A 20,768-nucleotide genomic window follows, 5' to 3' on the forward strand; every position below is an offset into this window, starting at 1 on the left:
AAACTCCATACAAGATGAGGAATTTTATTATCAGAATTAGTCTTATTTTACATCAAATCTTAATAATTTACAAATGATAATTTTTATAATCATTTATATTTGCAATTACTATAAACTTAAATCAGGGTTTCTTTGTAGCTCATTATTTGGCAGATAAACTATGTATTGAAAACATGCTTATTTTAATTTTATATTTCAAACAAATCATCATAGGTGAAGGAAAATAGTCTTAAATTCTCGTTAAAATATAGACAAGTGATAAAATTTATGTTTGAAATCTTTAAAAATATCAAAGTGTTGTGACTCTCTAAGTATCACACACAACCATAAAAATATTATTTTTTAAGAAAATCTTAAATTTTATTCAAAAATGTATACTGAATTGTAATTTAAAACTTTTAACAACTACAAGATATTTTTCAAAATCTGCAAGCTATTAGAATTTTACAGAAAACAGATCAATTAAGTCATTAGATCAATTTTATTGCATCACTTTTTGGTTTCAAGATATTGTTAAATGTTAAAAATAATAATTTTCAATAAAGAGAAACGTTTTATTATTTTTATTGGTAAGGAAAAAACACATTATTACTAGCTACTAAGTTAAAGAAATTAATGTGAGAACTTTAAATATCTTATAAATAAATGAAAACTAGAATAATAAGTCAAGAAAAAAAACAACCTTGTTTTATACTAAGTATTAATAAAATATACTTACAAAATTTCATTACTTATAACTATTTTTTCTTAAACTTTTAACCTCTGTTTATTAAATATTAAGAGAGATAAAAGAAAATAAATGCAGATAAAGTCAAAATGATAATCACAATTTCATAGGTGAACTAGGCAGCCTGCAATAAATGTATTCATTAAAAATGCATATACATACAGAGGTTTTGTAATTAAGTTTTGAATAGTATCTATTAGATAGTGCGGGAAGTCCACTTGTAATCAGCATTTATGTGAAAACAAAACAAGTAGAAAAACGAGGCCTTCAGGATATTGTAATTGTTCGGCACTAGTTCCGAACAAAATGCAGACAGACAGCACAAGATCAAATCATAAGGCAATTTTTTTTTTTTTTTTTTGGCGTGCAAAATTTCAAGAGGCAGGCTGCATTTGTATAAGTAAATCAATGACCTCTTTCAGTAAGAGAAGGTATAGTTGAGCATATTGAAAATTAAGTTAAGAGCCCTCAAAAATTTTAAACACATGTGATTTTTCCCTGTGGAGTTCATAAAAGATTGTGTGTAGATAACTACAGGTCTATTTTCATATCCAACATCGATACAGACAAGCGCATATTGAACATTTATGAGGAATGCATTCAAAACTTGCTCAAATTATTTCTGCATGCATATACATTTATCACATTTTGGGCAGTACACTAATGAAACAGGAGCATTTATTATGACTTATTCTGCATATATTTTATAAAAAAATCTATTTCCCTTTGCCAACAAATATACTAAAACACTAAATTAAAAACAGTTGTATTTTTACTTCATTGTTCTTACAATAAATATATCACATGATCAACATCAATACACTTATGTACACTCAGAGATGATGCAAACCATTTCCAAATCTTGGAACTCAAGAACAGTCAAGACATAATAAACTAGGAACAAAAATGGCAGAAAAGTATTTATCGCTGATTCAGTGGATTTTCAGGGGACTTCATCCAGTCCTTTTTCAACATTTGCTTCAGTTGGGATAAGCGCAAATTGGGATTTTCAGCTTTCAGAAGAGGAAGATTTTTCTCTTCAAATGCTTGATACGCTGCCTTCACCCTCTTCTCTGGGTGGAGATCCACTTTCTCACCAGAAACGCTACACGGAAGAAAATAACTATCAATACTAAACTAAGGAACCGAAGATAAGATCAGATGGAATGATAGATTGTATGATATAAAAAGCAGGATCATTATCTTTATTTCCAGTAATACTAGTTCTAGCAATGCTTAATAACTTTTTTCAATTTGAAATACTTTTTTTAATGAAATGAACTATTCATATGATATTTTACTTTTAATCAAATAGAAGAACATTACATAGATTCACACAAAATTATTTTTTTTAACTCTTTATACTCTAAAAAATATTTACATCAGATATCAATTAATAGAAAATAATAAACACCATAAATTTTTTAATATAATATAATATCTATAATTTAATATCTATAATATAATATACATAATTTAATATATATAATATATATAATTTAATGTATATAATATAATAAATATAATATTCTCTTTTTTCTGTATTTTTAATGACCTTTGCCACTAGTATATGGTGTATATGCCATGCAGCGCCATCTGTAGTAAAGCAGGCTCTCTTCACACACTTACTCACGAGGCAGCAGCGGGGAGAGAACTCCAAAAGATGTTCAGCTATAATTGTTTTGTGTTGTCTTTTGGTGTTTCCTTAATAAAAGCTTTAATTGTAACTATCCTAGATTACTTTGCACCTAATTCTAGACACTCCCCGTCCGTAACATATATAGTAGCTTTTAAATAATAATTTAATAATATTACATTATTAAATGAAATAACAATTTTAAAAAATTTCAAAATTTGCTGATCTTTAACGAATCATAAAATATTGAGGTTATCTTTATGATTAAATTGTATACAGAGAGGGATAAGTATCTTTTAGTAAAAAATAAATTAAAATTATTACACAATAAGTAAAAAAATAGAAAATTATAAGCCATGTCATGAATCAATTCAAGTTTTACAAAGATAAAAATGCACAAAACTTCCAGTAAGTCGAAAATAATAATATGCAGTCCTAATATTTAGTAGTAGTTATAAATACTAATGAACAATAATTCAAACTAAATATCAGGACCTGAACTATTAGTACAGACTGATGAAAATCACTAATGGCACAAGTATATATAAGTTTTAAAAATCAACTTGGTTACCATCAGAAACTAAAAGTTCTGTGAGTTTACAGTGGAGTTTGTTGTTGTTGTTACATAGAATTTCAATAATTTATAAGAAAAAAAAATTCAAGTTGATATTTTCAGAATTTTGAAGGAACCTTTAAGAAATAAGAAACTTTGAGAGCATTAGCCAGGATCTAAATTATGCGTCTAATGCATGTGTGATAGAGTCAAAATTCAGAAGGAAAAAAAAGAACTTTATTGCCAAATACTCCCAAATTAAAAAAAAGATAGCATTTCTGTTGGTTGGTTGGTGTCGTGTCCATGGGGAGAACTATAGATATCCATGGGTGTGCAAAACACAGCCGGCTAACTCCTTGATGTTGTCGGAGTACAGACTCTCGATGTCGAAAGGGGAGAGAATTCCCCAAGCTGAGTCATGGATCTTAAAATGGCAGGGCAGTCAAAAATATGTTTTATAGCATTTCTGTTGTGAAACATTTATGAAAAAATGTATCTAAATCATAACAACACTTGGATGAGTGCCAAATCAAAGAATAGAGAGAAAGTCCAAGTGAATCTTTAATGCAGTATAAAACTTTATTTTTTAATTTTGAAGGAAACACTAAAAATTGTGAAAAGCATAAGGATGTTAGGCAGAGTAAATACTCCTTGTCGAAAGCTTGTTCAACAAAAAGGGATTGTTTCATATTTTCAACAAATAAAATCTTTCTTTTCATTATGAGCATTAATGTTCTTACATATGGAAATATTATGTAAATTGCACAAAAAAAGGCACCACCCTGAGTTACTTTTGATCTAATGATAGGGTCTTCATGTTCTATGACTCAATCGTAATGGTTCGAGGGGGTGACCTCAAATATACTAATTAATTAGTGTAGACGATATTTTTTAAGTTACGAAATCAGGCAAAAATATGCACTTTCTTTGAATGAACAGACCTTTTTTTCAATGAATTTTTCTTCAAACCCCCAATATATACGGTATAGGTGCAATTTTCTAAAGATGGTCCCAATAGTTTGGTCAGGAGAGCATTCCAAAGTTTTGTTAGTTTCTTAATATTCATTTTACTTTTGATTATTTCGCAATATCTCGAGAACTTTTTAAGCAAGCTGAAAATTTTTTTACACACTATTATAAAATTTATTCATTCAAAGATAATTCCATGCAAAAAATAACTTTTAGTACATATTTATTATTATTTTATTTAAGAATGGTCAGGAAAAAAATTTTTTAAAGCAAATTTTACCTCAAAATTGCAATAGCATCATCAACACTGCGTGCAATATCTCCATCAACTTCAAGTCTGTTTATATTTTCCTCAAGAGGTTTTTCATCATGCATCAATTCTTTTTCGGGTTTAGCAGCTGTAAAACAAAAAATTAGATTAGCAAACACAAATGAGAATATAAAGAATTTTAATGATAATATCAGACCTATAATTTTGCTTATAACATACATTTTAAGAACCACACAAAATTGGGGAAAAAATAAATTAGAGCAGACTTTTAAAATCTGTTTATATTTGTCTCTCTATTAAAATTCATAAAGGAAATAAATGCACAAATAAAATATTAAATTAAATCTTTAACCTTCTATATCACTTGAAGTTTTTTTTTTATAAATTAAATTAATTACCTAATAAAAAATTAAAGAACACAACATTAATTTAACATTTTGACTCTTTCAAAGTGATTGACGACCTAACTCATCTTCTAGGAATATCTGTGGTGTGTTATTTTTTAAATTCATTATTTTTTAAAGCAAAATAAGCAAGTTTTATAGGAAGTTGTGTTTTCTTCCTATTTTTAATGCAGCCGTGGAATTTTTAGAGTTTTTTGATAATTTTCAGTTTGAAAATGTGACATTTATCAAAACCATTGTGGCATCCTTACAAACAAGAAGTAACATTTTTGGTTGTATCAATATAAATAATTATTTTTAAAACTTGATAAATTAAAATTTCAGATAAACTATAATCAAAATATATATTACATAACTGATCAAAATTAAGTGTCTGAATCAAAAAATTTATTTACCATAAACAAATAAGCTTCACATTAGAGTAAACTACAAGGTGCTATTGGAAAATTTTGCTTCACTTCATCAAGGGATCAGCTTGTGTTTAATAACAGAGCGTAAAATACTTTTTTATAAGTTATATCAGAAAGAAGTAAAATCACTTAAAATTATTATAATGCTTACTTTCAGTATCAAATATAATTTTTATGAAGTTCACTTACATCATCCCTTACAATTATGATGCTTATTCGGTTATCACTTACATTTATTATAATTGAAAGATTGGCACAGGTAATAAAAATATGTCACGATCAGTTCCCAAAAAAATAGCTTCTCTAAATAAACTACTTCGAAAATGCACAAAATGATATACTCTTACTTATCTTAAATAAAGTGTATAAAAAAAAAAGACATATATTCTTTATAAACAAGATAGCAAGGATATTTAAAATAAACAGAACAAAATCAATGTCAGATTATTCTTTCCGAAAAATACATCATTTCAGAAACCTTTTATTTTCCAAAAATACATCGTTTCAGAAACTTTTTGAAATTATTTTAAACAGAAATTTATATTTCCTTTTTCATTTAAAAGAAAAAACCACAACCATTAATAGATATAGGCCTGAAAAATGGGGCTACATGTTTGACCACGGTCAGGTGATGTGCTTCAATAAAAATGCAGTTTACTGCTTTTCTAGAAAATAATTTTAGTAACCAGATTTAAAGAATTAAAAGTTATATGTGCTAACATTTATTTCTAGTGTGTTAGAAGCTTAATTATGAAAAGTAATTTTACAAAGTAATACCAGTATAGCGCAAAATTAAACCAAAAGAATATTAATACCAGAAATACTCTGTAGATTATTTTATGAAATAAACTATCACAGGTAAAGAAAACATTAGTACCCGATGTAGATTTTTCAATCTGTTTTGCAATATCAGCTCTGGTAACTTTGACTGTTGCAACTGGTTTGGCAGATTTAATAGAACTCATTTCTTCTTCATATGCTTGCTTGTTTGCAAGTTTCTTCTGTTGTACTTCCTGCTTTTTCTTTTCTTTTTCATCCTTTAACAAAATATTTAATAGAAAATAAATAACTTCTATCAAGACATAATTAAAAAAACAATTAACATTATGATAAATTAAAAAACAGTTTGCATTTTAATTTCATATATAATTTCATTTTATTATTTTAATAATAAACAAAACTGTATCTGAAAATTACTAGATTTAAATTACATATAGTAAGAAGAAAAAAAAATGTCCTTAACCCTCAAAGAATTTTAACTCTGAAATGAACCATATAGTTCTTCCTACAATATGTTACATCCTTATTAAAAGGAAAACTGTTTTTCGTTGCAAAAAATCATTAGCTTTAGGTTCTGATAAAAGCTGAGACCTATGTTTAGAAAAAAGTGTTGGTACAACAATACTAAAAATGGGTATTTTTTAGAATACATATACTTGTAATAGAAAAAATTAAACCAAATTTCAATAAAAATTTAAAAAACCAGAAAGTGATATCTTATTTTTGTCAGCTCTCTCTACAGCTCTGAATTAAACATGAGATATAACTCATGGCATTTTCTTGAAAGCTAATTTTTGATTAAATAAAACATATTAACTATTTTTATTTGTGAAAAATTATTGAAATTTTCAACAAAAAATAATACCATTAAAAAAAAAAGTGTATACCTATCAAATAATAAAACAATTATATACTAGCTAATTATTATTCTTAGAATGTTGATTTTATTTTAATCACAATTTTGCAATGAATATTGGTCTATCCTAGTTTATAATAATTTTATTCAAGCAAAACAGAAGAATGAAAATATTTGTAGTGATACTTACGTTGAAACAGATATGTAGACAGTAAAAAAAAAATTTAGAAAAAGAGTCCTAGAATGGAACAAATTTGCAGCCACACCCAAAATAACCCCTGTACATGTAACATTTATAATTTATTACAAGTACAGTAGGGAACCGATTATCCGGAACGATCGGGACCATCGCTATTCCGGATAACTGATTTTTCCGGTTTTCTAAATCGCTACAAAAAGCCGTTTTTTTTATTGTTATACCCAACTAGAAAAAAAAGTATTTGGAAATAATCTTAAAAAGAAGAAAAAATTATGAAGTAATAGACTAATGATTATTTATAAAATTATGGTAAGGTAAACATCTTTCAAAAAAGAAAGAAAAATCCTAAAATCTTATGAGGGGAAAAAAAAATTTTTTTTTAAAAAATGGCGGGATAATTTATCGAATTTCGTTCCGGTTTTTGGGTTTTCCGATTTCCGGATAACGGGTTCTGTACTGTACATACAATAACTGAAAAAAAGGCACTTGATACCTTGGAAAATTCAAGTAAGGTACAGACGGAAATATCCTAATCAGTATATACCTGACCTGACCATATGAAAATATTTTAAACTTAAATTGTTGGCGCAAAGTTTAAATAAAGTTTTGATGCCTCAAACTTTGTACATTTTTTTCTTAATCAATATTAAAAGAACAAGATAACCTTGAAAAAAGCGACAGAAACAACAAAGAACAGTAGAATCTAATATGTTTAAAAGACAGTAACAATATTAACTACACTGTATCTAAATAACAATGAAATTGTGTAAAGTAACTTTCACTCTGATGCCGTAGATCAAAACTGTAACTAATAAGAATACATAATCCTATGACCTGATTATCAAAGGGATGCTATATCATGTATTTTAAGTAACTATTTTAGTGTTTATTGGAATTTTTAAAATAATTATAAAACACTAGTAATAAAACATAGGCATCAATTATAAGATGCAGAAAAATTTTACAAATAATTATATAAAACGAAAAATAATAAAACTAATAATTATAATAGGACTGTCTTCAGAATAGTATGTAACAAGTTCAAGTTAACAATTATCCAAACATTTTAAATGAAAAATAACTTGAAATAATTACCTTCCGCGACTGTTTCCGAGCGATTTGTTTGTCATCATCTTGCCAAAGAGCATCTTCTGCTTCTCGGTCTTTCTTTTCTTTTTCAGCTATTCTCACAGCTTCTCTTCTTTCTTTTGCTTCGACAGCTTTAGTATTGTGCCCAAATTTTTTGGGCATCTTATCGTTGTGGAAAAAACTTTCAGTAGATAACCTAGATTTTAAGAAAATGAATTATATAAACATTATGTTGAATTTGGTTTCACGCAACTTATTATTATAGAAGATGAGTTTCAAGATAATTTCAGAGCTTGAATAACTTAGGAAAAGATCAGCTTTCAAGTTTAAAAATTGAATTTTTAATATTAATAAATTTAAAACTTTCTTGAAACACTTACCTTAATATAAAATATATTTATATCAAAATCAGTAAACAGTAAACAAATCGATGGTAGAAATCACAAACGGCAGAGCGAGGGGGGAAGGGTGAATCTCAACAAAAATAATTATGTTTGAATGTGATAAAAACTGAGCGAGTTCTCATAAGTTTTCGTTCGTATTGAATTTAATATTATGTGTTTTATCTGTTTTTTGCAATCATTCTGTTGTATGAGTTTGGTACGGATCATTCAGATTTTTACATTGAGAACAATGATTTTGAGCAAAGCTATCAATTGATAAAACTTTATTTAAATTTTCGTCAATTTTTTTAAATTAGAATTATATACCTGTAATAAACCACTTTAATCAATATTCATACATTTTAAAAAAAAATGTGCATTTATTTTACTCATAAAAGAGATCTAGCTAACCACGCCAGGCCAAAGCTAAAATCTTATTGGATGCCGCGTTTGTTTAGTTCTGTTTTTCTTTTATTGTTTACGTCAAGGAATATTCTTGAAATTGAAAGGTTGAGAAAGCTATTCTACAGTGAAAACGATAATGTTGAAATGTGTCATGTAGAAAGAATCCATTCATGTTGCATACAATTTAAAATTAACTTGGAAGTTCTATAGTGTTTGTCGTTTCCTTCCCATTTCATTTAGTCAAGTTTATTAGGTTAGCTTTTATTGAAAAAGAACCTAAAAAACAACGCGTTTTGTCTTTCTGTTGCAATTTTTGTTAACAAAATTTATGCATTTAACATTTTGTGTTATTGGTATAATAAATTTTAACGAGACAATTTACATTGTTCCCTCAAGTTTTGTTCCCTTATTTTTAGTCTTGGCGTTAAATATAAAATGAAAGTATATTTCGATATCTATTATATGCATTAAAAGAGGAACATTTTGTATTCTGCTCTGCTCATATTTCTAATTTACGATGTTTTTATTTAAAAAACTAAAGTTAAACTATATAGCTTACAATTAATGCTCAAAACATCAAAAATGTGCGCATATTTTTTTTTTATAAATGCGAAGTAATTATATTTTATTGTCGTTTTAAAACTGTTGATATCCTCTAAGATATTTTTTTTTTTAAAAATTGCGAAAGCAAATTGGTATTTTTTAGCTGTGCATAAGCCGAAAATAGCCAAAAATGTAGACCTTCGTCAACTTTTTTAAATATATTTCTTATTTTTTTAAAACCATAAAATTTAGAAAAAAATTGTTGGATGTCTTTGAGTCAACAACAAACAAAATGCGGATATTTCAGTATTGTGATCTCTCATGTCAACTGCAATCACCAACGTGCTAAATGGATTTTAAGCTTCAATTTTTTTGTAAAAAAAAAACTTGTAGAGTTTTGTCTGTGGGTGACTTCAAGTTGAATCCCTTCTGTTTTTTTTTTTTTTTTTAATTTTTTGTGGGCTATTTCCCGAGAGTCACAAAAATTTCCGATATTTTTTCATAGATTATAACACTGAAATATTTGTGACGAAAAAAGCATTAACAAACCATAGAACATCAAGTAAAATATAAGACATTCAAAAAATTAATCAATTCATAAAGAAATTTCTTGTAAATAAAACAATGTGTTACTGTTAGGCAACATAATTAAGCTATTTTTTTATTTCTTTCAGGAACTAAAATTCGGGGAAATTTCCATATCGTGATCTGTAACTGAATAGCAATAGTCTTGGCAACGGTCCCAGAGAAATTTAAAAAAAAAAAACATAGAAAGGGACAGACTTGAAGGGTATAACTTGTAGCCTCTCTGTGTTTTTGTTTTAAATATTTCCCATTTAAAATCAGTTTGGTGCCTTGGCGATAGTTGTTGGCGTAGCAGATCACGATACGGAAATATCCCCTAAAATTCCTCTGAGGATTCTTATTTACCTTAATCATATTAGTTTTAGTCTTCAAATATATTTATTTAAATATTAATGGTTGAATATTAACTTTCTTTACGAAATTTTTATCTCTTACGTAGTTGGTTCGTAAGTTTGATTAGGTTAAGATTATTTTTTTAAGCTTGAATATATATTAAAGTTTATGTGATGATTCTTATTCACCATGTGCATAATAATTTAATTAGCATTCAAATAATATTATTAATTTAAGCTTACTTTGCAAAATAAAGTTTTTAGTAAGTGCTTAAAACTTTAGTAGCCATTCAAGTATAATTTTGTATTTCATAATATGCTGAGTAGCATGTAATGTCGTACTGTTAAACAACATAATTCAGCCTTTTATTTTTATAAGTGGCGCTGCATAAATTCCATGTGGCGATTCACATTTAAGATGTGCATATTAATTTTAATTAACATTCAAATATTTGAATGTTAATTGAATGATTTTCAAATTAATTAAATGATTTCTTTATCAACCGAACTTTCACTAAAAATAAAAAAAATTCTTATTTTATAGCTTAGTCTATAAATTTAGAAATGTCAACTTTATGGACTGGAAGCATTGTATCAGTAGATTGTGGTGATGTCCTTGGAGTTTTTGAGGGAGAAATTTCAAACGTGGATGATTTAAACCAAACCTTATCTTTAATCAATGTTAGTAGAAATTCAACTAAATGTCAAGTTCCTGAGGTAACTCTGAGGTCAGTATCAATAATTCAGTTTTTCTTTTGAATATTTTCAATCAATGAAGATATTACATGAATATTTATTATTGATAGAAAAAAAAAATTTCTGAGATATTGTTTTATTAAGTTCAAAGAACATACAAAGTCAACTCATACCCTTATGGTGCGTAGTGTTTTTAAAAAGTGCTTATTTTTGATTTTCATTTTTTTAAAGCCCTTAAAGGTGCTTTTTTTATTGGGTGTTTTAAAAAAGTGCTTAATTTTCCTTTTCAAAAAGGAGATTTTTTTTCTTTACCATGTAGATTTTTGCCACAAATTATGAAAAAAGTGACTTTCACATTGTTTATTCAACGCTTTTGCAATTCATTCGAACACAATGCATTTTGGTGTCCGTCAAATCGTAGCATATTAAAGCGCCAATCATTTTACATGTTTGATGAAATACTTGCGGGTCCGCATGTGCATATACTGAGCTGGGTTCGGTGAGATTCATGCACTCTCATGTGCAATTCAGCTGCATTTTGCATGATATTCTAAAATTCAGGCTACATATTTCACCCTCTAAAATCTCTCGATCTCTTTATGGCGGCTAATTTAATCAAGAAAAGAGTTCTTTTTCAGAATCTAGTTTTATCATGATCATGTAAAGTTCTTGAAAATTATTTTGTATTTTGTTAATGTATATAGTTAATGAATAGCACAAGAAAAAATAAATAAAGTGGTGACGGAAAAGTAAGAACTAGTTGCCAGAATCAGTAATTAGCTTGCAGAATTTTATTCATTTTGTCTTTATTTCTTTATCTAATCATTAGCATATAAAGAATGTCTAATGAGAGCCCTCATTTCTTTTTTATTTAGTATTTTTCAATGAACAATTTGGGGAATTGCACCAAGTAATTTATTGTATAAGGTTCATTAAAAGAAGTTTATTTGGTGTGATTCACGTACACTTCTACAAACTAATAAACGGTAGGCATCTCAACAAATAACTAATAAAGATAAAATCATAAAACAGGGTGAAGCTAACACTTCTCTCAATAGAAAATGAGGTTTTAAATGTAAAAAGTTAATTAGTAAAAAACTTTTAAGTATGTTTGTTTGAGATTTTTTATTTTTTTTACTAAAACTTAATACATAGTAAATTGATGTAATAGTTTATGAAATATTTTTTACATCAGTTGAACACAGCTATTTTTAAATATAATGACCCTTACTAGATTAAAAACTTAATTCTCATCAAAAAATATACAGATTGGAAATAAGAGTCTACGTATTTTAAGCGCTCAAAAATAGACGTCCATTTTTTAGAACTTGAAACATGTTGACTGTTATTTCCAATCTGAATATATTTGTAGCGAATAAAGCTTCTAATCAAGTAATATCTTACTGCTTCAGTTTCTTAGGATTATGTATTTAATATAATGCCCTTATTTAAAAAAAAAAAAAAACTTCACATTTTTCTGATATAAAATTTATTAAATCAATGTGCTTCAGATGTTATGGTTTGGCACAAAAAATCACCTTGATAAAGTTGTTAGGAAAAGTTTAATTATTTAAGTATTTTTGCTCTAAATAATTTTTTATTATCTAAATTTAGTTCACCAATATTCATTTATTTATTTTCCTTTTGTAGATTCCTTATATGTTTTATTGTAGATTGTATTGTTGATTGATATTGTAGATTTCTTATGTATTTTGTTTTGTTTTATGACTCATGTTTAGGGTTAAAAAGAAATATTTTGATTTTTTCAGTACTCTTGATATTAAGAGCTTAAAGCTCATTGAATCTACTGTTAAAAAGAATAAACAAGCAAATACTGTTGAGAAGTCTGCTTTCTCATCACCTACAAAAAATGGGTGTTCTAGTTCACCAGTTCTTTTAGACAGCCAGAAAAAGAAAGGTAAATAATTTAATTATAAGATATATCATTGTTAATCATCAAAGTTTCTTTTCATACAAATGATTTGTGTAAAAATGAGACGAGATAATTTTCCTCTTTCCGTGTTTAAGTAAATTAGACAACTTTTTATTTTTTATCTTATTTATTTTGTGGAGAGCGTCCACTTTGTTTTGTGCTAAAAAAGAATAGTTGAATTTACTAATGCTTCTTTTGCACAAAAGTACCTTAAAATAAGTTGAGATAGATTATATATGAAAATAATCAAATGGATCTCAAAATTTGGAGTTTAAATATTGACAATCAAGTCAAGGACAACATTACATTGACTATTTGTTCTCATTTTTTCAAGAGATATAAACTTAGTTTTAATGTAACTAATATAAAATGATGTATTTTAATACAACATGGTGTTTTGATTATAAGCCTGAATATATTCTTAAATTTTCTCAAACAATGAGATAGCCAGTTTTAGTATTTGAGCATTAAGTAGTAGATCTTTTTTTTTTTCTCTCTTCATTTTCATTGTAATAAAAACTAAAATATCTTGTCCTCTAAATATTTTTTTAAAATTATAAAATTTACCAATTTGACTATGCAAAGATAAAGTAATATTGACTCATAGTTAGCTTTAAGTTGTACTTAAAATATTCTGGAGTAATTTATTGTCCTAATTTTGTAGTAAATAAATAATATATCCTTTTTGTGTTTTTATTTTTAAACAATAAATTGTAGGAATAGTTTTTTTTTTTTTTTTTACTTTGTTTAATTTAAAACAGCTAAAATATGCTGCAGGACAAAATTCATTAAAATCCTGTGTCTTTTAAATTTTGAATATCCATTATTGTGCTATTTTCTCACCTCAACAAAATTCAGGAGTTATAATGTATCAAATGAATGATAAATTTTCAATAATTAATTGTATGTTTTCTAAAGTTATCATTTATTATAAAAATGCATTGTATTTTGTAAATATGTGTATTCCTACTAACCAAAGGAATCTTTGTTTCAGGGGAAAACAAGAAAAAAAATGGAAAAAGAGCTGATCCCAAAAAATGGCTTAAAGAGCGAGATGAAGCTTGTTTTAGTGCTACAGTCGACAGCGAGACCTTTGATACAGATTTTGACTTTGAAAAAAATCTTGCCTTATTTGACAAGAAGGCTGTTTTTGAAGAAATAAGTGCACTATGTAAAATGGATCATGTTAAATTAGTTGACTGTAATAAGAAAGGTCAAACAAAATATCGTCATGATGAGAATGTTTTAAATAATGATGTACCGATTCTGAAGCAAATTTCTTTGTCATGTCAGAGTAACAAAGAATATGTAACTGGTAATATGCATTTGTGTTTATTTTTCCTAAAAGACTCGTTCCTAAATTTAAGAAATGTGACGTCTTTGATTTTGCTAATTTTTAATTCCATCTGTTAAAGTACAGAGTTTAAATTAGGATCTTCAAATAATAAATTAAGATAATAAAAAAATAAAATTGTTTCATTGAACAGTCAGAATTTTTACAATAATGTATGTGCTTTAAGGGTCCTAACCAATTTCAGAAAAGTAAAAATCAAAACTGTTATTTTTACATCTATAAACATAAGAAGCTTTAATTATTCCTTTACCTAAATCATTTTCTTAATTTATAATTCTAAATGAAACACTCTTTTTCACACTTTAAAATTGACTTCCTGTTTTTTAATCTATTTTTGATTCAAGTTATGCATTAATTAACTTTTTTGATTTCTCCCTTTCATGAAATGATGAGAAAGACTTTTTCCCTCAACCTATTTAATAGACCAGTTATGATTATTAAGATTTTCCTTATTCTCTAAAACTAAAGATTTTACAGATTTATTTTTCAGGATTTTTCCCTAACTTATTAAGGAGCACTTCGATTTTGTGTCACTTGAATATTCATTATCTTATTAAGATTGTTACATAAAATTAACTTGCTCTTCTTAAAATCATGTGCCTGTGTGTCCTGCTTGCACGATTGCCACCCTTAGATATATATGTGTGTATATATATATATATTAAATTTGGTATTACTTTTGAGGTATACTGCATAATATACGTATTGGCCGCATGCTTGGTTTAGCTCAAGTTTTAAACTCATCAGATTTTTTCAAAAGGTCTAAATAGAATTTTTCTTACATATGAAATATATAATAAATCTAAATATTTTCATCAAATATTGCATAATCATGAATGTGATTCTATATGCCAATCATATAGTATGCAATACAGTATGACAATCCATAATTTATTGCTTTTCACAACATTTAAAGTGCTTGGGATATAACAAATAATGTAAACTAATTTGCTTAATTTTACCAATACTTAACTTCTGCATTATTATCAGATCTTATATATTTGTGTAAATAAAGTGGTGGGAAAAATCACGTAAATCAAAAATAATATGGCGAAGCATAAAATATACACCCACTTTAAATATTCATGAAAAAAATTGGTTCGATATTGATTATACATTCTTGCTAAAAACTCTTATTATAATTTTAGACTAAATCCTATATTTTATAATTTAGATTCTGGACTGGTGGTGCCTAGTGTTACAATGGAGTTTAAAAACCTCCTCTATGAAAAAGCTGAACTGGTCGGATTAACTCCACAGGTTAGATTGGAAATGATAGGGCGTGCTGCTACTGAAATGGTTCTACAATTAGTTGGTGGTTGCCATCGGTAAACATTTTTAGTGTTATCCTATACTAATTTTGATTATCTCTGTCAAGGATTCTCAACTTATTACCCTGCTCCTCTACGTAGTAAATCATTGTTTTAAAAGCAATTTCTATCATTTTTTTTTTTAAATAATAATAATCTCCTATTCTGAAACTTATTTTAGTTCTTTTTACTTAAGAAAAAAAAAGTAGCTAAATGCTAAAAACCCAGTATATTTTGTTTTAATTTTTTTAAAGTTGGAAAAATTATGAAGGAACATAATATTTTAAGACTTAAGTTCAATTCATAAAAATTTTATTTCTGGTCATTCACTCATAATTTTTAGGCACATAAAAATGACTAAATGTATGTTTGAATAATTTAAAATACTTACTTATTATTTATTGTAAAACATCTTCTTTTTTTTTTGTCTGTGTACAAATCTATTAAAGTTTGTGCTAATGATTTATTGTAGAACATCTTCTTAATAAACTTTGTGCCAAAAATGTTGCATTGTTTAAAGAAATGTTATAATTGATTTTAAACTTAATTGCATAAGACTTTTTATTTTATATTTTTGTTATCTGTTGAATTTATTTTTGTTAACTAATTCAATATCTTGAGGAGTTATCCCTACTTCCTCACTTATCAAAAACCTTGTAAATCCAATGGGAAATTTACCTCTGGGACTCTTTGTCGTGTATGTAACAAGTCAGATTTTTTAAATGTAAAATTTTTAAAAAGGCTTATGTACTGGCATTGCAATTAGTACATTGTGTAGGCATGAAATTTGTCCTCCAATCTATGATTTTTATATCTTTTTTTTAAAAAAATTATTATTCTGTACTGCCTGTCACAGGCCAAGGCTGTCTCCATAAGCTAGCTCTATCTGACTCTCTCTGGAGCAATAGATTGCCATTAATTGAGCCTAAGATCTCTCTCAACAGAATCGAACCACCAGGTGGGGATCTTTCCTCTTTTTCGTGTACCTTCTATTTCAGAAAAAGTCACTAATTTAGTTGGATTTGAGTTATAATATTTTTTTTAAAAAAAATGTCCTATTTAGATATTAATGACTTTAACCAAATTAAATAATTAAGGGATTTTTTTTTTGTTATATTACCAATGAAAAAATAACCATGCTACCATGCATTTTTAAAAATCTGAAAACTAAGTTAATCAACATTATTCTTAATTTTTATTCGTCCTAATTTTCCTGATAAAGAATATTTTACCCTCATTTGTCCTTTTTTTTTTAGCTTATGATATTCCTCACTCTTGTGTGTTCAAAATATCACACTTTCTGCTAATACAAATGTGGATTTTAGATAATTAGAACCAGAAATTTTGGGTTTTTGATCCCTCATCCTTTTATTTTAATTAATAATGCTTGTAGAAATTGCAAAATTCCAGCTAAATTTTAAGGACCGTCTACTGATTATGTACCTAGTTCAGGTATAAAGCCTAATACACAATATTTATTGAAAGTTGTTTTGTATTCAATATATATTCTGCAACTTCTTAGTTTTAAAGCTCATTTTTATATCATTTTCACTATTTATTTTGGTTACTTTGCAGTCTGACTCCACAGAATACCCATCAGAGACCAACGGTCGTTATTTTATGTGGTCTGCATGTTCAAGGAGCTCAGGCTGTCAATTGTGGTCGTCAATTAGCTAATCATTGTGTAAATGTTTCTCTTTTAACTCCTTCACAATCTGTTGAACATCAATCTGAGGTAACAAGGGAGTTAAAATTATACAAGTTAAGTGACGGCAATATGGTATATAATGTAACAGGTATATATTTTTATTTAATTTTTTTTTTGCCAAATCATTCTTGTTTAATTCAGCTTTATTTAACTAGTACATAGCTGCCAACTCTCCTGGATTTTGCTAGTATCTCCTGGTCCTCTGATTTAATAAAAATTCTCCTGGTTTTTGTGCATTTTAGAAAATTTCTAAAATTGAGTAAGTTTTCTAAAAAAAATCCCTATTTAAAGAGAATTGTTTCTCGAATTATTGCTTGCTGGAATGCTTAAATAAGTATTACTAATATATAATGAAGCAAGCCTCATTTATAGAAATCAGTTTACAACTTCTTTTTGTTCTAAAATTTTCAATTAATTTTTATTCATATTTCCCTTTTTAAATTAATTAAAAAATCTTTTAACTATCTTTGATTAATTTTATGTCTATTACTATTTAAAATTGTGAGTAAATATAATGCACAACATTTTGAAGTTCATTTAATGTTAATCATAACTGGATAATATTGCACTTTTCCTACTTTGATGACTGTAAAAAAAATCCCTAAAATTCTATGTGTGTAAAATATTTAGTACATTATGCAACAAATGTCATGAAGTTTATTTTTATTTTGTAAAATCTACCGGATTTTTTCCTAACCATGTTGGCAGCTATGCTAGTATTTTTATGCCCTCTTAAAAGGAAATGTTAAGGATAACATTGACAAGTTTTTTCATAGTTTTAACCATGCTATAAATTGCTACATCAATAACCTTAAAAAGAATTGCATTTATATATTACACTACCCTACATTTAATGTGATCTCATCAGTACCTGAAGACTTGGATTACAAAAGTCTGATTTCACTAATGAAGTATCCATTTTACATCAGATAAGAGATTGTATTTTCCTATTTCTTACAGCATTTTGAGTCTAAATATGCCATAGAATTTATTAAAGTAATTTCACTGTAAACTTTAATTTTCATTTAATTACTAAAATTCTTAATCCTAAGTGTAATTATTTTAATTCAAGTTTGGTGTTAATAAGGTTAACAATACAAAAAAGTGAAAGTTCACTGCTTCCTTAATACATGCTAATAGGTGTAAGAAAACTTTTGCTGCTCCCTATCATAGATATCACCCATTTTTGTTGGTAATAACCCCTGACCTACACAAGCCGCTTCCAGATTCTTAAAAGTCCCTAACCCTAATTTCACTTTTATTAAATTTAGATGAATATCTAAGTAGCTTTGGTTCAGATATCTGGTGGTTGTGAGGCTAATAAGGGAAGAAATTTTATTGTTATTATGTTTAAATGATTAAATTCTTGGAATTATGATAATAAGGGGCTGATTCCATTAATAATCTTACTATACTTGAGGATATTGTATTATAAATATTTATGTTTTAAAGAGCAGAATACATACAAAAGTCAAATGTCTCTTTTCTTATACAGTTCAAGATATGTTAACTTTTTGCACTCTGAGTTCTTTAATATGCTGCTGAAATAAAAGTAAAACATTTCTATATATTTTATAAAGTAATGTGGTTACTAATTATTAATATGTAATATATATATATATATATGCACATATAGTAGTGAATTTCTAGTATTTACTGAGGTGACATCAGATTGCAAAAAGTTAAGAGGTTCATATGCTTTAAATAAAGATCGCTGTATGCCAGAATCCTTTCCTATTTTATTTTTTAAGAATTTGTTTCTTTTTAGTCTTTTTTTTTCCTTTAAACAATTCTGTTCATAAATTTGTCAAAAGGTCATCATTTTTTATTTTATGTTGTTATGAAGCTTTGTACTTTTCATGAAAATTCCTTGAATATTGAAATCAGTTCTTAGCATTTCAAAAACCCAACCCTGGCTTGGATTTCTTTTTTTTAAATATTTTATTATGAGCTTTGATGCTTAGTGGTCAATATATTTATTGTTTTTTTTTGTAGCATTACCTCCTACTGTTGACATTATACTTGATGCACTAGAACCTCATAGCCCCAGCAATTCCATTGACAACAAACAATGGTTACAGACTGCTAGAGCCTGGGCAAAACAGTCAAAAGCTCCAGTCATGGGCTTGGACCCCCCACCTGATTATGTGTCTTCAGGTTTAAAGTACTTACTGACTCCAGTACTTCCATTAGCCTATAAGAACGATCAGTGTAGCATTTATATTTGTGATATTGGACTTCCTAAAAAACTATTTGACAGTATTAATGGCTGTACATATTCTTCACCCTTCGGGTCGAAGTTTGTTATTCCCCTGTACCTGAGAAATGATCAACGGTGAATGATGATTTTAATCTTACTGTTATTTATTTATTTATGTTAAATGCACAAACTGAAAATATATTGGGTTCATGTACAAATTTAAATTTATCCATACTACAGCTGGAACGGAAAGAACGAAAGTGACACTATTTAAAATGTTGTTCTTTTTCTTGTGCCTTATTCATGAACAATTAAATTTTATGAATTTCATTATGGTGGCTTTACTTACTATGTAATTATTATATACTTTTTTTATGATAAGTTATTTTTTGGGGCCAACATATACTTATAAATAGGCTTATACTTGTGATGTACAGTGTACTATGTTGTACAAAATTCTAGTGTACTGAGTGCACATTTTGCCAAATAAAAGTTTTATTAATATGTGTTAGTGTATTTCTTTTTAAAATGATAGAATTAATTAAATTATGAGAAGCTTAATATTTTTGTCGTCTACTAAAAAATAGAATGTCCTATAAGATTGCACAATCGTTTTGGAAAAGAGCTGCTTTAGTGAATAAAATTTGGTCTGATTTGGAGTCACAGTGAATTTGGTTTTAGCTATATTTTTATTAACTCATTTTGTGTTTGTAACAATGGAATTTCACAATTGAAATTTGGACAGCTTTTTTAATGTATGGAGACCTCATTTGAGGCCATAGTGAATTTCGTTTTAGCTATGATTTTATTAACTCGTTTTGTGTTTACTTCTAACAATTAAATCTTGCAATCAAAATTTCGACAGCTTTACAACTAATTAGAGCACTCAAATTTTTATTTAAGCTTTGTATGCAATGCAATTTATCATGGTATCTCCAAATTTAATTCATTGTCAATCAAAATTTCAACCACTTAAAGAAAATTTTAGCTCAAGATCTGGCTTGATGACTTCACATGACTTATATCTTGTTCAAATTTTCAGTCATTAATAAAATATTTTTTATTCATCCACTTAAGTTTAAATACATTGTTTTTAAACTAGTAGTGAGTGACACTTGATATTTATACAGTTTTTTTTTTTTTTTTCAAATATTAAATAATGATGATCGAAAAACGAAATGGAATTTTCTGATTGACTAAGCGTAAGTCATTGTTTTAAATTTTACTATAAGCGATTCAGTTTTTCACGTATTTTAAAAGATAACCTTTAAAAGATTTCTAACTCATAGCTCTATTTGAACAAGAAAGTAGTTTTTTGCGCACGTTTAAATATTTAATTATATTAGCTGTGTCAGATAAATTCATTAAAGAACATTACGTGACAAAAATTTATAGTTGTCTGAAACCAAGTGCCTTTATTTTTTC

General features: G+C 27.1%; 2 protein-coding genes across 3 annotated transcripts; one reads left to right on the plus strand and one right to left on the minus strand.

The window, feature by feature from the left end:
- Nucleotides 1-1,481: 1,481 nt before the first annotated feature.
- Nucleotides 1,482-8,696, minus strand: LOC107442637 (coiled-coil domain-containing protein 124-B). The gene is made up of 5 exons (XM_087151046.1): nucleotides 8,275-8,696; nucleotides 7,901-8,090; nucleotides 5,848-6,007; nucleotides 4,166-4,283; nucleotides 1,482-1,832 (listed from the first exon to the last, which is right to left on the minus strand). Exons 2-5 carry the CDS (start codon nucleotides 8,054-8,056, stop codon nucleotides 1,649-1,651), a joined length of 618 nt encoding a protein of 205 aa, XP_087007172.1. The 5' UTR covers nucleotides 8,057-8,090; nucleotides 8,275-8,696; the 3' UTR covers nucleotides 1,482-1,648.
- Nucleotides 8,692-19,847, plus strand: Edc3 (Enhancer of mRNA-decapping protein 3). Of its 2 annotated transcripts, none has more exons than XM_016056253.5 (7): nucleotides 8,692-8,935; nucleotides 10,687-10,870; nucleotides 12,608-12,756; nucleotides 13,766-14,086; nucleotides 15,300-15,453; nucleotides 17,011-17,231; nucleotides 19,139-19,847. In XM_016056253.5, exons 2-7 carry the CDS (start codon nucleotides 10,707-10,709, stop codon nucleotides 19,480-19,482), a joined length of 1,353 nt encoding a protein of 450 aa, XP_015911739.3. In that variant the 5' UTR covers nucleotides 8,692-8,935; nucleotides 10,687-10,706; the 3' UTR covers nucleotides 19,483-19,847. The 2 variants fall into 2 exon arrangements, with proteins under 2 accessions (XP_015911739.3, XP_071042378.2); XM_071186277.2 differs by having other exon boundaries at nucleotides 8,741-8,786.
- The last annotated feature ends 921 nt before the right edge of the window (nucleotides 19,848-20,768 follow it).

Source organism: Parasteatoda tepidariorum, chromosome 9 (genome assembly GCF_982258835.1).
Source record: "Parasteatoda tepidariorum strain Cologne lab strain chromosome 9, Ptep-v5.0, whole genome shotgun sequence".
Taxonomy (NCBI): domain Eukaryota; kingdom Metazoa; phylum Arthropoda; class Arachnida; order Araneae; family Theridiidae; genus Parasteatoda; species Parasteatoda tepidariorum.

Coding starts and splice junctions, on each gene's coding strand:
- Edc3 (XM_016056253.5), top strand. CDS start 10,707: ATGTCAACTTTATGGACTGGAAGCATTGTATCAGTAGATTGTGGTGAT. Junction 15,454..17,010: donor TTAGTTGGTGGTTGCCATCG/GTAAACATTTTT, acceptor GTTACTTTGCAG/TCTGACTCCACAGAATACCC. Junction 17,232..19,138: donor TATGGTATATAATGTAACAG/GTATATATTTTT, acceptor TTTTTTTTGTAG/CATTACCTCCTACTGTTGAC.
- LOC107442637 (XM_087151046.1), bottom strand. CDS start 8,056: ATGCCCAAAAAATTTGGGCACAATACTAAAGCTGTCGAAGCAAAAGAA. Junction 6,008..7,900: donor CTCGGAAACAGTCGCGGAAG/GTAATTATTTCA, acceptor ATTTTGTTAAAG/GATGAAAAAGAAAAGAAAAA. Junction 4,284..5,847: donor GATTGAAAAATCTACATCGG/GTACTAATGTTT, acceptor TTTGTTTTACAG/CTGCTAAACCCGAAAAAGAA.